General features: G+C 34.2%; 1 protein-coding gene across 4 annotated transcripts in view; it reads right to left on the bottom strand.

Moving 5' to 3' along the window:
• The window catches only part of MKLN1 (muskelin 1), a 320,256-nt gene that overhangs the window by 23,300 nt on the left and 280,855 nt on the right, over positions 1-16,101 (bottom strand). For all 4 annotated transcript variants that reach the window (XM_064487354.1, XM_010975669.3, XM_031455374.2 and 1 more), the window contains 4 exons: positions 11,161-11,308; positions 10,104-10,218; positions 8,514-8,653; positions 748-850 (listed from right to left, as the gene is read on the bottom strand). In XM_064487354.1, coding sequence (XP_064343424.1) covers positions 748-850; positions 8,514-8,653; positions 10,104-10,218; positions 11,161-11,308 — 506 coding nt within the window. The remainder of the gene's footprint in view (positions 1-747; positions 851-8,513; positions 8,654-10,103; positions 10,219-11,160; positions 11,309-16,101) is intronic.

Below are 16,101 nucleotides of genomic sequence, written 5' to 3' on the forward strand. Positions count from 1 at the left end.
AACAAGAATAGTTGGCAAAAGGAAAAAATGACAAAAGGAATCTCAGAAGTTAGTAGGAAGAGAGGCTGTAAGACCATAAAACTCACTGCAGGTGTATTTACACACTGTGGCTAAGCAAATATGCCCTGGGAATATTAAATCTTCATTAACAGTTGCTTCCATCCCATGTTATGTAACAACAACAACAAACCCTGAAAAATAATGATTGATTACTAATTTCTCAAGCTTAGGGACTACTGATGAATAAAGTTAGCAGCCTATGGTCAAACCATACCACTGCAAAATTCATATAAACTAAGTTATCAAACCACCAAGGATTCTACTCCCACCAATCTCTCCTCACTTTCTCCTTACAAAAAAAGGAGTGTTCTTTCTTTTCTTTTAGGGGATTTTGGTGTATCGATAGAAAAAGTGTATGTAATCCTTAAGTAAAAAAAGCACAGTACTATGGAAGAAGTGAAAATTTCAATTTCCTTCCCAGTACAAAAACTAACATCTAAGTTAAAACTTTGTATCTAAGAATCCTTTTCTGAATGGATCATGGGTTCTTGTGAGACCTGAATCTTACAGAATTACATAGAAATATGTCCATTCAATTTTTATTTCATCTGCTCTGTACCATTTTTAAGATTTTAAGTGTTATACTTTCCTCATTCTCTTTTAAACACCCAACAGCAAAATCAACAAATGTAAGTTAGAAAGACATTGTAAAAAAAATGTTCAATTTCTGAAGTTTATTACATTTACCTCTTTTGTCTCTTCTGGGTCTGAATGATCCACAGTTATATAAAGATCATTTTGTAAATATTTCAGAGCACTAAGGGGATCCATTTGGGCCTTTTCTTCAAACCTAGAAAATGTAAACAAGAATAATAATTGTCTGGAGTCATGAGAAAACATCAGAAATGTCTTTCAGACTTGGAGTGAAATACTGTGTCTGAGGAGATACCGTGGCTATCTAAAAAACCCTGTGTTTAAGAATCCATAAGTAAGAATACACATATATAGATAGTATACATGCAGAGCTCCCGGGGATGTAATGGCAATGCCTGTGGTGGTGTTAGAGACTGGATAAGAGCACTTCCCATCTTCCTGTTAAAACTATAAGCTAAGATTAAGTCAACTACAAAACATACTGAGTATGTCAAATATTTTACATAACAGAACTGCAAAAGAGCCAAATGTCTTTCATAAAAAAACAAGTAGACAAAATTAAAATACTTTCTTAGATTTGCATAATATACTTTCCACTGGAGGTACTTAACACTTTAGAAACCAAAATGAGTATGGTTTCTTCCAATGAGTATCACTTAACACTGATTAGCTATTTTAATGAGATTATTTTCCTGTTTCAGTCAGTAATAACAATAACAAAAACAACTGTAGCAGTCACTTATCATTTGTTATACGCTAGACACTGTATCAAGTATCTTACATATAACACTTCATTTACCCTCACAGTAACTCTAAGCTGACAAGTTTTATTATCATTTAAAAAAAAACAATGAAGTTGGCCAAGATAAGACCTAGTAAGTGGGAGAAGCAGAATTAAACACAGGTCTCTCTGATTCCAAAGCTGAAAAGGAAACAAGTTTTCTTAAATTAAAAAAGTCTGCTTGGGATGATTTACCTATTTAAATAAAATAATTTCCTTTGTTATAGCATAATTACATATGGATTTATTTCTGATAAATTGGTATGCTTTTCAAAATATTATATAGAAAGAAAGAGAAGAAGGTATTTGATTTCATTTGGGAAAGGAAAATAGTGAAGAGCCTTTCACAATGGAGTTCAGCTGATGGCATCAATAATTTCCTATCTTTAGAACTAATCTCAGTGACAGGGTAACTGCAGGGGCAAAGACTAGCAAAAATTACAGTTTTCTTGTACCAGGTAGTACCCCTGATTGTCAGCCAACCTTACAATCCTCAGATGAGAGTCTCTTAGGTCATGTTATTCTACCATCACATCTACAATGGATTATATCAGAGTTTTGGCACCTGAGCCAAAAGCAATTGTCTCAAGCTTGATCAGCAATTTATAAAGTGGCCTGGCAGAATTCTTTCCAACAGAGATACTCTCTCTAGGGAATCCTCTCTAAGAAGATATTCCTTTAGAGAATCTGAATGTGAGATACAAATAAAAAGCATACAAACACAAAGACAGTAAGCAGAAGACATGAGATGGTAGATTTCTTCCTTTCCTATCCTTCTCTCCCTTCCTTCCTTCCTACCTAGCTACCTACTGAAGCCATGAGGGAAAGCAGAGTCAGGAAATAAGCAGTACAACAGGAGGAGAAGACAGAAGCAGAGAAAGGCTCGATTACAAGGAAAGCTACTACAGTAGCTCCAAGCTATCAGACTTGTTTCAGTACCCTAAACAATTCTCCATTAGGCCTCACTGTTCAAGTGCTGAGGAAGTACCTTAATTCTCTGGATATTCTCATAATAAATTCTTTTTCACTGAGATATCCTAAGTATGTCTTTATCCTTCATAACCTGATAATTAACATACACCTACTCCTATTAAATAAGTCCAGCAAAGAGATCCATTTTCCTGGAAATTGTTTTCTCTTTTGTTTTTCTAAGCTTTTTTTTGGCCTGCAAACACATTACTGGACCTGTGCCTGTGGTCTAGAATTACATTTCAGCCAACAATTCTGCCCTCTACCTAAAGGAATAGGTAATAATCTAATAATCCTGTTAGATTTTTCTCCTTTTGCCCATTTCTACCCACCAAATCATCAATAAGTTCGGAAACCTCAATGCTATAGGAAAAAACAATGGCATTTTATTTACTGCATATAGCACCATTAAGAACAAAGACACTCTCTTGGCATCCAGTATACTTCTCTCCTTCCAAATTTATACTTTAGGTAAACAGTAGCAAATTTGGTGTTTTGCCCTTGAAATTAAAAGCATGCCATAATATTTCAGATTCCCAAAAACTGTCATTTCACCTGCCCACTAATATATTTTTAAAGGAGAAAAACAACTGCCAAAGATCAAAAATAATAATACTTCTCAGAATAGCTTGGCTATGGGAAAATGAATAATTCTATTTACTTCCAGAAGGAATGAAAATTAACTTTCTGGAGGGCAACTTATAATCCATCAATTCTACTGTTATCCTACAGGATTTTTGGATAGGGGTGTATATAGAAGTACATAATAATATTAACTACAGTGTTATTTACAATAGCAAATAAATTGGAAATAGTCTAAATATTGTAAAAAAAAAAAGGATACTATTTACATAAATTACACAGAGCACAACACTATGCAGCCATTGTAATTGATTTGTACTTGCATTTATTAACACGGTAATATGTTTATAATACATCACTCACTAAATGAAATCAAATTCCAAGCAGGATAATCTCTATTTTTCAGGTAACAAACAAAAACTTATTTGTGTCCATATAGTTTGAAGGATATACACCAAAATATTGTTATTATTTCTAAGTGGTGGGATGAGGAATGATTCAATTCTTCTTGGTGGGGAGAGAGGCTTTTTTTTCTTTATTAATCATGCATTACTTTCCCAATTAAAAGTCAGAGGACGGGGGTGGGTATAGCTTAGTGGTAGAGTGCATGCTTAGCATGCACGAGGTCTTGGGTTCAATCCCCAGTACCTTCATTAAAAAAGTAACAATTAGAGCTTCCACTTAAGATGGCAGAGTGGTAGGATGATGAGCTCACCTCTCCTCCCGACTACGATGAAACTACAACCGAATGCTGAACAACCATCGAGGAAAAGACTGGAACCTAGCAAAAAAAAGATCTTCTGCAACTGGAAACATAAAGAGGGAACCACAGCACGACGGTAGGAGGGGCATGCTCGTGATATAATTGGGCCCCATACTCCCTGGGTGGGCAACCCACAAGCTGAAGAACAGTTAAATCGCAGAGGTCCTCCCACAGGAGTGAGAGTTCTAAGCCCCATGTCAGGCTCCCCAGCCCAGGGTTCTGGCATTGGGAGGAGACCCCAGGACATCTGGTTTTGAAGGCTAGTGGGGCTTGGTGCCAGGAGCCCCCCAGGACTGGGGAAAACGGAGACTCCATTCGCTTGGGAAGTGTACGCGGAAACTTACGTGCACCAGGTCCAAGGACAGAGGCAGTGATTTCATAGGAACCTGCGCCAGGCCTGCCTGCCTTTTTTGGAGGGTCTCCTGGGGATGTACGGGAAGGCTATGGCTCACCCAGGGGACATAAAAGCTGATGGCCAACATTCCTGGAGTGTTAATCTACATGAGCTTTCCTGGAGGACTGACATCTTGACTGGATCATTAGCATAAGACCTAGATCCACCCGACAGCCTGCAGGGAAGCCTCAGGCCAAACAACATACAGGGTGGGAACACAGCTACACTTCTCAGCAGACTTGCTAAGCCACAAAGGCCTCTAGACACGGCCTTACCCACCAGAGGTCCAGGACCAAGCTTCACCCAGCAGTGGGCAGGCACTGGCTCCTCCAGCCAGGAAACCTGCATAAGCCTCTAGTTCAGCCTCATCCACCAGGGGCAGATACTAGAAACAAGAAAACAACAATCCCAAAGCCTGTGGAAGGAATCCACAAAGACAGGCCATATTCTACACTGGGACTGGCTGGATCCTGACCCTTGGGTGACAAGAGGGGAGTGTACCACCAGGATGCATAGGACATCTCCCACAGAGGGCCACCTCTCCAAGGTCGAGAAACGTAACTAACTTACTTAAAAATAAGAACAAAAAGATAGACGATATGAGGCGGCAAAGGAGTATCTCCTAGGCCAAGGCACAAGATAAAATCCCAAAAGAAGAAATAAGTGATGAGGAGATAGGCAGTTTATCTCAGAAAGAGTTTAAAGTAATGATGGCCAAGATGTTCAGAGAACTCAAGAGGAGTACAGATGCATGAGCGAAGTCTTTAGCAAACAGTTGGAAAATACAAAGAATACCCAAACAGAGTTGAAGAATAAAATCACTTAAATGAAAAACACACTAGAAGAAACCAAGAATAGACTAAATGAGGCAGAAGAACGAATCAGTAAGCTAGAAGACAGATTAGTGGAAATCACTACTGCAGAACAGAAAAAAGAAAAAAGAATGAAAACAAAAGAGGATAATTTAACACAACTCTGGGACAACATGAAATGCACTAATATTTGCATTATAAGGGGTCCCAGAAAGAGAAGAGAGAGAGAAGGGACCTGAGAAAATTTTTCGAGAGATAATCACTGAAAACTTCCCCAACTTGGAAAAGGAAACAGTCACCCAAGTCCAGGAAGCTCAGACAGTACCACACAGGATTAACCCAAAGAGGAACACACCAAGGCACACAGTCATCACATTGACGAAAATTAAGGATAGGTAGAAAATATTAAAATTAGCAAGAGAAAAGCAACGAATAACATACAAGGGAACTCCCATAAGGTTATCAGCTGATTTTTCAGCAGAAACTCTAAAGGCCAGAGAGGAGTGGCACGATATATTTAAAGTGATGAAAGAGGAAAACTTACAACCAAGAATACTCTATCCAGCAAAGCTCTTGTTCAGATTTGAGGGAGAAATCAAAAGCTTCACAGGTAAACAAAAGCTAAAAGAACTCAGCACCACAAAACCAGATTTACAACAAATGTTAAAGGACCTTCTCTAGTCATCAAACCATAAGAAAAGAGAACAAAAACAAGAAAGAGAGAGAGAAAAAAAAAAGACTTATAAAAGATTACTTTGGCTGTTCGGGGTCTTTTGTGGTTCCTTATAAGTTTGGAATTGTTTGTTCTAGTTCTGTGAGGAATGTCGTATTTTGACAGGGGTTGCACTGGAACTGTGGATTGCTTTGGGTAGTGTGGCCATTTTGATAGTGTTGATTCTTCCAATCGAAGACCACAAGAAATCTTTCCATTTCTTTGTGTCATTTTGGTATTCGGAGTATAGATAACCTCCTTGGTTAAGTTTATATCTAGGTACTTTGTTGTTTTTAATGCAATGGAAACATTTATTCCAGTTATAAAATTCTGGTTTTTGAAGTGAAAAAAAAAAGTGACTGAAGGGCCACAAATGGCAAAATATACTTCTTTCTTATGGGTGAGTTGTATTCCATTACATATACATATGCTGCATCTTCTTTATCTATTCAGCTATTGATGTGCACTTAGGATGCTTCCGTATCTTGGCATTGTAAATAATGTTGCTGTTAATAGCACGGTTTATGTATCTTTTTGAGTTAATTCTTATTTTGTGGTTGGCTTTATTCCTTTGATAAGTATGAAAGTTTAAAAAGCTAAAGCTCTAAATGTTCTTAAAAACAATGAACAGTACATATATGTAAATTTTAAAATATACATGTAGTTAAAAAAAAAGAAAAAAAAAAAGAAATGAGCTATCAAGCCATGAAAGAAACTTAAAAGACATATTACTAAATGAAAAAGAAGCCAGTGTGAAAAGGTTACAAACTGTATGATTCCAACCAAATGACATCCTGGAAAAGGCAAAGCTACAGAAACAATAAAAAGATCATGGTTTCCAGGGGCTTGGGGAGAGGGAGGGAGGAATGAATAGACGGAGCAAAAGGGATTTTTAGGGCAATGAAATTATTCTGTATGATACTATAGTGGTGGCTACATGTTATTATGCATTTGTCAAAACCCATAGAATGTGGGTTTTGACAAATCAACATCAAGCGTGAACCCTAATGTAAACTATGGACTTTGGTTAATAATAATGCATCCATGTTGGTTCATCGATTTTACAAAATACGTCACACTGATGATGGATGTTGAGGGCAGGGGAGTATATAATGTGTGTGAGGGGGAGGGCTGTGTGAAAACTCTGTATTTTCTGCTCAATTCTGCTGTGAACCTGAAACTGCTCTAAAAAAATAAAGCCTACTAATAAAAAAAGAAAAAAGAATAATAATTTTTTAAAAAGAGGGGTGGGTATAGCTCAGCAGTAGAGCATGTGTTAGTATGCTCAAGATCCTGCATTCAATCTCCAGTACTTCCATAAAAAAAAAAAGTCAGAGGAAAGCATTTGTAAGTTAAGTTTCAATTCTTAAACAGTCTCCTTTAATCTCTAATGGGCTTTTGGTCAGAAAAATTTTTTTAAAAGCACAACTTAATATTCCAACTACAGCTATTCTATCTGAAGGAAGGGAAAAAAAACACTATGATTTCCCCAAATTTGTCTTAGCCTTTTAAAAAACAAAGTTTAACATTAAGTAAAGTACCAAGAAATAAAATTTTAGCAATATAAATATTAGCTGAAGGTACCTTAAATCTTGTTAATAAAAAGGAATTTATCTCTAGCCATCCAGCCAATGTGAAGATTCACACCCTTTCTTCTAAAGATTCTATAGGAAATACTCTTAATTATTCATAGTAATGCCAAAGTAACAGAAGTAACTAGCTTCTGTTATCAATACATCTCTCAAGCACAACTTGTAAAAGCAGAGAAAGAAATAAGTAAACATGATATGATAAAGAAACACAAATCTAGTTATACCTACACACAGATTTTAATGTATTTATATTTTGTATAAAATACAATTATATAATAAACATATAAACATACATATGTATGTATGCATGCATGCATGTGTGTGTGTGTGAGGTGGAGGTGGTGGTGGTGGTGGTGGTGGTGGTGGTGGTGGTGGTGCAGTGGTAAACTTTGGAGTCAGAATCCTCAGGATCAAATCCTGGCTCTGTCATTTATGGTCGAGTGATGCTAGATGAGTTATACAACCCATTTAAAAATGTCTCCATTTCTTCTTTTATAAAAGAGATAATAATAGTATCTACCCCACTGGCTTATTGTGAGGATAACATACAGGATCTAGTACACAAAAATTGCTCAGTAAATGGTAGTTATTATCATCATTAAAAGCTAACCTTCCCTTTCTCCAAATTAAGTTTTTATTATAATCTATCAGTAACCAAGGGGACAGAGGTATTTTTCTACATTTTTCAGTAGCTTATCACCTGCTAAGGCTAAAAAGCAAACAGTGACCCAGGAGATGTATGAAAATGTTTGAGTATGTGATTTTGCAATTAAATGGCAAAGGTAATGATGTAAAACCATAACCATATTTGAAGTTGTATTCTGAAACATAAATTATAAAGGTATTATTTAGTCAACTGGATCGTCACATTCACTGTTAAGAGAGTCATCAACAGGCCAGGCATATGTAAGCAGTCTAAAACTGACACAATTTGTAGTGGTTAGGCCTTGAATCACTTGAAGGTAGGTTCATCAGCTTCAGAGAAATTTTTTTTATTATTTTAACAGTTGCAAAATTTCCTTGCTCTATCTTTAGTAATTTTTAGCATCAAGATCTATCTTCATTTTGTACTTCCCTTTGAAAGAAGAAAGCAAAAATAAAAATAACAAGACATTTACAAAAGTCATTATCTTCACAGTATTTACACTGTCATGTCACTAAATTTCCAAAGACAGTCATATCTCCAAAGTTTAGGTAATACCAACAATAGTTGACAATGCTAAATAAAAGTTCTCAGTGAACTATTTTTTATACCTGTGTTTTCTTATGAGGTACTTGCAATGCCTCAGTAAGTAATCTTTTGAAGGCCTACACAATTTCAGTGACCAGAAGTCATCTAATCTCATCTTTGGGGAGCAAGATTTTCCTGGATTTCCACCAAATAAATAATGAACCTATAATAAATAAAACAAATCAGATTTTAAAAAATGTATGCATACTCAAGAAACTACAGAAGCCATAGTAAAATTCTTCATTCTGGTAGTAGTGTGTAATAAGTAACTTCTTTAGCTTTACCCATATTAAAAAAAACTAAAACATAATTACATTTCTAGCAAAGGCTTCTTCTGATTTTTCTTAAGTTTCCATTTTACTTTAAAGTAATGTGGCTACTTCCTTAGGTTACATCGTATATTAAAATAAATTGATTATCAAGGTTACACTGACAATGGAAGACATGAAACAAAAGCAATCATAGTTAAGAAGCTATTTCAAGATACAGAGTTTGCTTAGGACAACAAATAATGGGGATTATCAAATTAATCAAGTATTGATCATAATAACAAATGATATCTTTAAAAAAATTCACAAGTTGAATCACTGAAGGTCAACAATAACTAGAAACTTTAAAAATTTTAGCATCTTAATTTTGCTTTAGCCTTAAGGCCAAATATTAAGTAGCACATGTGATTTGTGAAGTAACTTTTTAAATATTATTCTATTATTCATTACCAAATAAGAAACATGAAAGGAATGCAATAATGATTTCACTATATTAATTATTGTTTTACTGATATTCTGTACTCGAAGTGTTAAAGCATTTCCTGAAATTTTGAAAACATTTATAATCAGTACTGTTATATAACAGATGTATTATTTCCATTCTATAGATGGAAATTCATTTGTCCTTTAATTTGGGAGACTTTCAGAGAAAGGGCTTTCATTTATTCCGATGGTGTCTTTTACTTAAAGTTCTCAAATGACAGAGATCAAATAATCATGTATGGCCTAAACAGAAAGAATAAAGAATACAGGTTATATCAGTAATTTACTACATAATCTGAGCCTAATTATTAAACTATATGTAAAGTTTAAGGGAGAAATAGTTAAAGAAACCACTCTTGAACACTTAGTGACACTAAAACTTCAGAATTCAGGACTGTTTTCACAAGGCTGATGGAAAAGATATGTCAGTCACAGATAGGAAAAATAAAGACAAAAGACCTCTCACACAATGGGAAAATCTAAAATCAGGAAGTTATATACACCTTTTCATATCATGGAAAAAGGTATCCAAATGCTGAAAACTGTACACCTACTTGAATGTTCATATTGTAGAAACAATAGGCCATGCTATACATCAGATTTATGCAGCTAAGAAGCAGCAGCCATTGACCATTTTCAAAAGAAGAAAAGTGCCAGGAATTATGGACTATGCAAAAATGATTAATCTCTTAGGGAATTTTAGGGATAATATTGAATGTCTGCTACATATTCTAGTAAATGTCTGTTATGTATTATAATTTTTTATTCAAATTACTTAAAAATAATCAGAAAAACATATATTTTGGGATTCCTTCAGATTGTACGTCATGGAAAGTCTACAGGTCAGTGTAGTTAAGATACCTTGTGTAATTCATCATATACAAGCTGATGGGCAAATCTTGGACATGGTTCTTCCTCCTGAAGACTTTTACTTGGATTGTCCTTTGCAGCTTGATCATTCTTATAGACACAAGACCTGCAAGACACTGCTTTTTAAGGCATTCTATCCTAGAAAATTAGCAGCACACCTAATGTTAATACAATTGTAGCAAACAAATTAATTGCACACCTAATTAACAACAGAAGAATTATAAATTTGTTTACATCAAATCTTAAATTTCTTGTCACTCTCACAAAATAATCTGAATTTGTTACAACTGAGTTCTGAAGTTCTTTAATGTCCATCAAAAACCTCACTTAAGAACAATCTACTTCATGTTATGAAACAGGAACAGCATAATGAAGGCCTACACCAAAGGTTCAAAGAGATGATATCCCATTTATCTGTTCACAATAAAAAAGCTAATAACAGACTGTTCTCATTTTTACTGTAAATAAATGTCTTGTTTAGAAAATAATAAATTCCTTAGTTGATGAACATCACCCTCCATTACTGAATGGAGGAAGTTCTCTGAAGTGCTGGAGAATATTTACTTATGCAGTAGTCACAGAACATTAGAGCTGGATCCTCTAGGTCAGTGTCTTCCAAAGCAAAATGTACAGTTCTGTGAGATGCTCTGTGACAAAAGGGCCCTGGTTTGAAATGCTACATAATACCCCCTATCCTGGTCTAGTCAAATTGCTTCATTTTATAAAAACTAAGACCTAGGAACATTAAAAATATATTGTTCTCAAGTTCACACATCTACTTAGTAGCAAAAGCTAGGCTAAAATACATTTCTCTTGATTCTCAGACCGGGAAACATCTGCTAATTGAATAACTCAGAGGTAAAGTCCATTTGCTGAACATGACTGTATACACAGGCTCTGACACTGACTTTTCTGCTCCCCAATATGGAAATTAAAATGTATGACATAAAAAATTAACACAAGCCTTCCATCTCTCTCTTCTTTTGAATAAACCAACATCTCAAATATATGTTACACTGAAACCGCAGCACAGACAAGAGCATCTTACCAACTATTCCTCACAATGTCATAAATCCAGAAAGAATTTCTGACATTCTCTTCCCTTTTTTCCTTGTCTTTGCTGAGTCCAGATAAGACATGTATTTCATTCAGTTCTGGATCAATAGTTGCTCTCTGTGTGAATCCTGTCATCGGAACTACAAATTGAAAGAGAAAATAAGGTGACAATATTGACATTAATTAACAGTTAGTAACCTCTCTACAAAAGATTAATACATCCTTACCCTGCTCTACCTGTGTCCATAGCACTTATCTCCTAACATACTACATAAATTTTATATTAAACAATAAACAATTGTTTATTGCCTCCTCTCAACTCAAGAATATAAGCTCTACAGGGGCAGAGTTTGCTTAGTTTACTGTTTCTAGTGCCTAAAACAGTGCTTGGTATATAACAGTTACCCAAGTATCTGCTGAACAAATAAATGAATGCTAACTACCAGAATGGAGCTAGAGGAAGGGAAGAGGTAGAAAAAGGTATGCAATGTAATCATTTTTATTGCGGGGAGGGGCAATAGCTGATTTATTATCTAGGTCAGTCCTAATTTAATAGCAGAGATAAAATATTCAAATTTTGACCTGGAAAAACAAAAAACTTGACAAAAGTGAAACACAGTTTTGTTTAATAAGGTCAGAGTCATCTAAAATATCTGCTCATGAAATACAATGAAATGACACAGTTTCTAAGAAAAATAAAATAAAATACGTGGGGATAAAACACGCCATTTTGTTTTTCTGAGTGGCTCAAACTCGCCAGAGTTAATGTTTTATTTTTTCAGAAATCCATCAAATGAGTGACGGTCATTCTGCATTATCCAGTAATTTGTGAAACACTGATATGGCAAATGCCAAGCTTCTCATTATTGTTACTTGGAAATATTAGTTGAAATATAATTTTATGATTCACAACATACTTGCCATAGATCTAAAACAATGCCATTGTTTCAAAATTACATTTCTTTTATACATGAGCAATTATTATATACTCAAAAAGCTAAACAAACATCAGGTTGAAGTAAAACACTTCAGTCAATACAGAATACTATTGGAGGAGATGCTAACCATACTGATATTCATTCATCTTCATCTACATTAGCAGGGTCAAATAACACAGTATTTATTTTTTCCCTGTTCACCTTAAATTCATTCATATTTTACATTCAAATTCAATAAATTTGTTTGGGATATTTTACAGACTATCCAAATGTACCCCACAGTAAACATATTAAAAAATTACACACACATATATAACACAATATGCAATTTATATGCATCAATATACAAATAAATTTAAATTTATATATACACACACCTACATCAACCTAATCTTAATAGTAACCCAACATTCATGCTATACAGTCTTTAGTGGTTACGTAAATCCTGTATTCCCTTAATAAGCCTTGGTAAACTTTCAAAAGTGCCTAGGTTCTGACCTCCATTCCTCAGATAACCTTGGAAGAAAGAAAAGCAGTATAGAAATAAAAATTATTTTCATTAGTGGTAGACATGGAGGACATAAATGCCTAAATTTATTGCACTTAAATGTCTTCATCCCACTTCATCTTTAATACTGAGCCTTTGGATTAAGAATTCTATAACATGGGTTGACACACGATGGCTTGATCTGACCTTCCTGGGGTCAAATTAGGCTCATCCATTCATTAATGTTTTGTCTGTGGCTGATTTCACCCATAATAGCAGGGATGCAACGGCAACAATTACATCTGGCTCTTCATAGACAACATTTTCTAACCCCAATTTCGTAATCTTTTAAAATGCAAGTATCAGAAATGTATGGCTTATAAACTAATGCAACAAACTTCTTACCTTAAATAAGGACCCACTGAAGAAATGGAAATTTCTGGGTGGAGTGGAAATCAGTCAAGAGGAAAAGAAATTTTGAATTCTATAAAATGGAGCTGGAGTCACCAAGAGGAAATTAGAGGAAATTAAAGTATTGGGTCGGGGGAGGCATGCAAAAATGTGGAAGAATTTAAGACCAAATTTTATAGGCTTCCTCTTCCATACTGTTACGTTTTGTCTAGAAGCAGCTTTGTAGCAGAAGAGAAAAATGACAAGCATTGCTTCTCAAAAACAAAAGCAGTAAGGAGGTTTACTATATTTAGGGAGGTAAGACTACCATGTTTATAAAATTTGTACTGTAAGAGTTATAAAAAATTACTTTGATTATAAAGCATACTAGAAAATATGTGCTTCACATTTCTTCGATCTTTCATATATAATATGCCTTTTATTCTGCATAATGTTGATTTTTGCCCCAAAGTTATACATTTAAATCTATTATTGGCTTTTAAAACAGCTTTACAAAATATCACTCACAAACCATACAATTCACCTATTTAAAGTATACAGCCTAATTTTTTTTTAGTATATTCACTGAAAAATCATCATCACAATCTAATTTTAGAACATTTTCATAACTCCAAAAAGGAACTCTATACTCATTAGCAGTCCGTCATTCCCCAACCCTCTTCATGTCTCCCCACAGGGTGGCTGCATCATTTAACATGACTGCCAGCAACTAGTGTGCAGTATGGATAGGCAAAGTGAGAGGCTCTTGAGATACACGGATCAAATGGGAGGCTGTTATGAGTGCAATGGGGTGGACTGGAAAAAAGTAGTAGGGAAATATCAATAAAGAAGCATTATTTCCATGAAATGGGTATCATCAGCACAGAAAATTATGTCATAAGTACTAAAAAAAAGTCTCTACACTAACTTAATAGAGACCAAGCTTGGAGAAGAAACTTGTGAAAAATAAGAATAAAAATGTTTCAATAAATTTTTTTTGGAGGTATCCAAATATTTTACTCTAAGAATATTCAAACATAAAATCTCTCAAGAACAACATTCCTATTAATCCTGAAGTTTACAGGCCTTTACAAATAAAGGTTTTATTGCATACTAAAGACAAGGAAAATGTCTATATACAAAATATATGTGTGTATGTAAATAGAAAAAATACGAGATATGAAAGAATACCAAATTGTAAATAATAGTTTCGGGGGTGGGGTGGGAGTTAGGATACTTTAACTTTCAATTACACAATATAAAAATTTCCAATATATATTGCCTTTATAGTTGTAAGAAGAAAAATCCAAACCAAAATATAGAAAAAAAAATATCTGGGTATAAATACTGGAGACTTTTACTATTAAGTGAAACATTTTCACATACCTTTCCAAATTTCTCACAAACAAAATTCTACATTAATATTTGGAAGTTGTTAGATGGGAAGGGATTTCAGGTTTCAAAAGACAATTTTACTGGCACTAAAAAAAAAAGCTTTAAAACTATTTTGCTGGCATAATTATAAAACTAAAACTAAGTATTAAAAAGTATTTTTGATACTTTCTCTAAAAAATAAAAATGAGAACTTATATCTGAAGAGTTCCTAAAGATCAGGGAGTTAATTCAAACTTAAACTGAATATATCTATGTTAATGGCCTTTTGCTTAAATTTTACAAATTGTACTTAAGCATAATTCCTACTTCCACTCCATTCCACATACAGTAACAATTCAAAAAACATTTCAATAGAAAACGAACAAAAATAAAGTTTTTCATTATCTAACTTCAAAAGCAGTCTGAATTTCCCCAAGAAACTATTAAAAATGTCCATTTCTGTAATACTTTAAATTTGATTTGTTATCTCCTTTGTAAACAGAAGGAAAAAACCCTATTTTTTATCTTAAATGAAGATTTTACACATTTTTACTAAAAAATTAAAATGTAAAAAATTACATATAATTACATATACTTAAAAGAATTATGGCCTAGCCCTAGTATGCATTCTAGAATTGAATTTTTACTACAAACAGAAGCTGCTTATGAAATCTAAGGTTGGGACTTTCTGTTTCAGATAGCAAACTAAACATTAACTACATTATCCCTCCTTTCCATAACCCCACTTGAATTGGCAAAAACAATACTATAGCAAAAAGAAAAATAAAAGCCAAAGAATAGGACTAGAAAAGAAGAAATTATGTCAGGAACATCAAGAGGTAAGAAATTTTCTGGAATCTTGGAAGATAGCAGTTGGGATTGTACTGACAGAAATCACAGCCAAGAAAAAGAGAACCCAACTCATCAGAGATAAAAGATGGAAAATTTCCAAATAAGTCATCAAATACAAAAAGTTGTAGACAATGAGAATGACTGCTGTGGAGAGCTTCTAATAAGGACACAGGGGCTTGAGTAAGAATAAGCGCAGAGCTTAAAGTAACTGCAAATCTTCACCACAGACATTAGGGGAGGATATAGGAGACAAAGCAGCTGTGCTTTGTTTTGATAATCATGTATGTCCCAACTTGCCTGCCTAGATTCAGTTTATTCACCCTATTAGAAAGCCTGCATGTACTATGCATTCATACAGAACCCTTGGTCAGTGTTTGATTTAAGGGAAAAATAGAAAAATAGACCTATACAATGCACAGGAAACCACTGTCAAAACTTTCTTAACTGATACAGTCCTTTATTCATAAATTTTAATGTTAAGACAGGAATCACACAACATATGAGGAAAAAAATTAGCAATCTAAAGAGAGGGGCCTGGATGAACAAATAGAACGGGGAAAGATAAATCACGGAAAGGAACAGAACTTAGAAGAAAAAACCCAAACTCACTATCCTTGTAGAGAGTAAAGAAAAACGTGTAAAACAAGAATAAGTTTTCATAAAAAGAAGCAGAGTATGAAAAGATGTTAAAAAGTAAAACTATGATTTAAAAAATCAAATGACAGAATGAAAACAAAATGGGCATAGTTAAAAACAAAGTCAGTGGTCTCAAGACAAAGTTGATAAATTATCAGAATATATAGCAAAAAGATATAGAAATTATGATAGCAAAGGGACACAGATAATAAAGCCATTGAAGTAAAAAAAAAATTGTCTGAAAAGAACCCCAGAA

Source organism: Camelus dromedarius, chromosome 7 (assembly GCF_036321535.1).
Source record: "Camelus dromedarius isolate mCamDro1 chromosome 7, mCamDro1.pat, whole genome shotgun sequence".
In the NCBI taxonomy this organism is placed as follows: Eukaryota; Metazoa; Chordata; class Mammalia; order Artiodactyla; family Camelidae; genus Camelus; species Camelus dromedarius.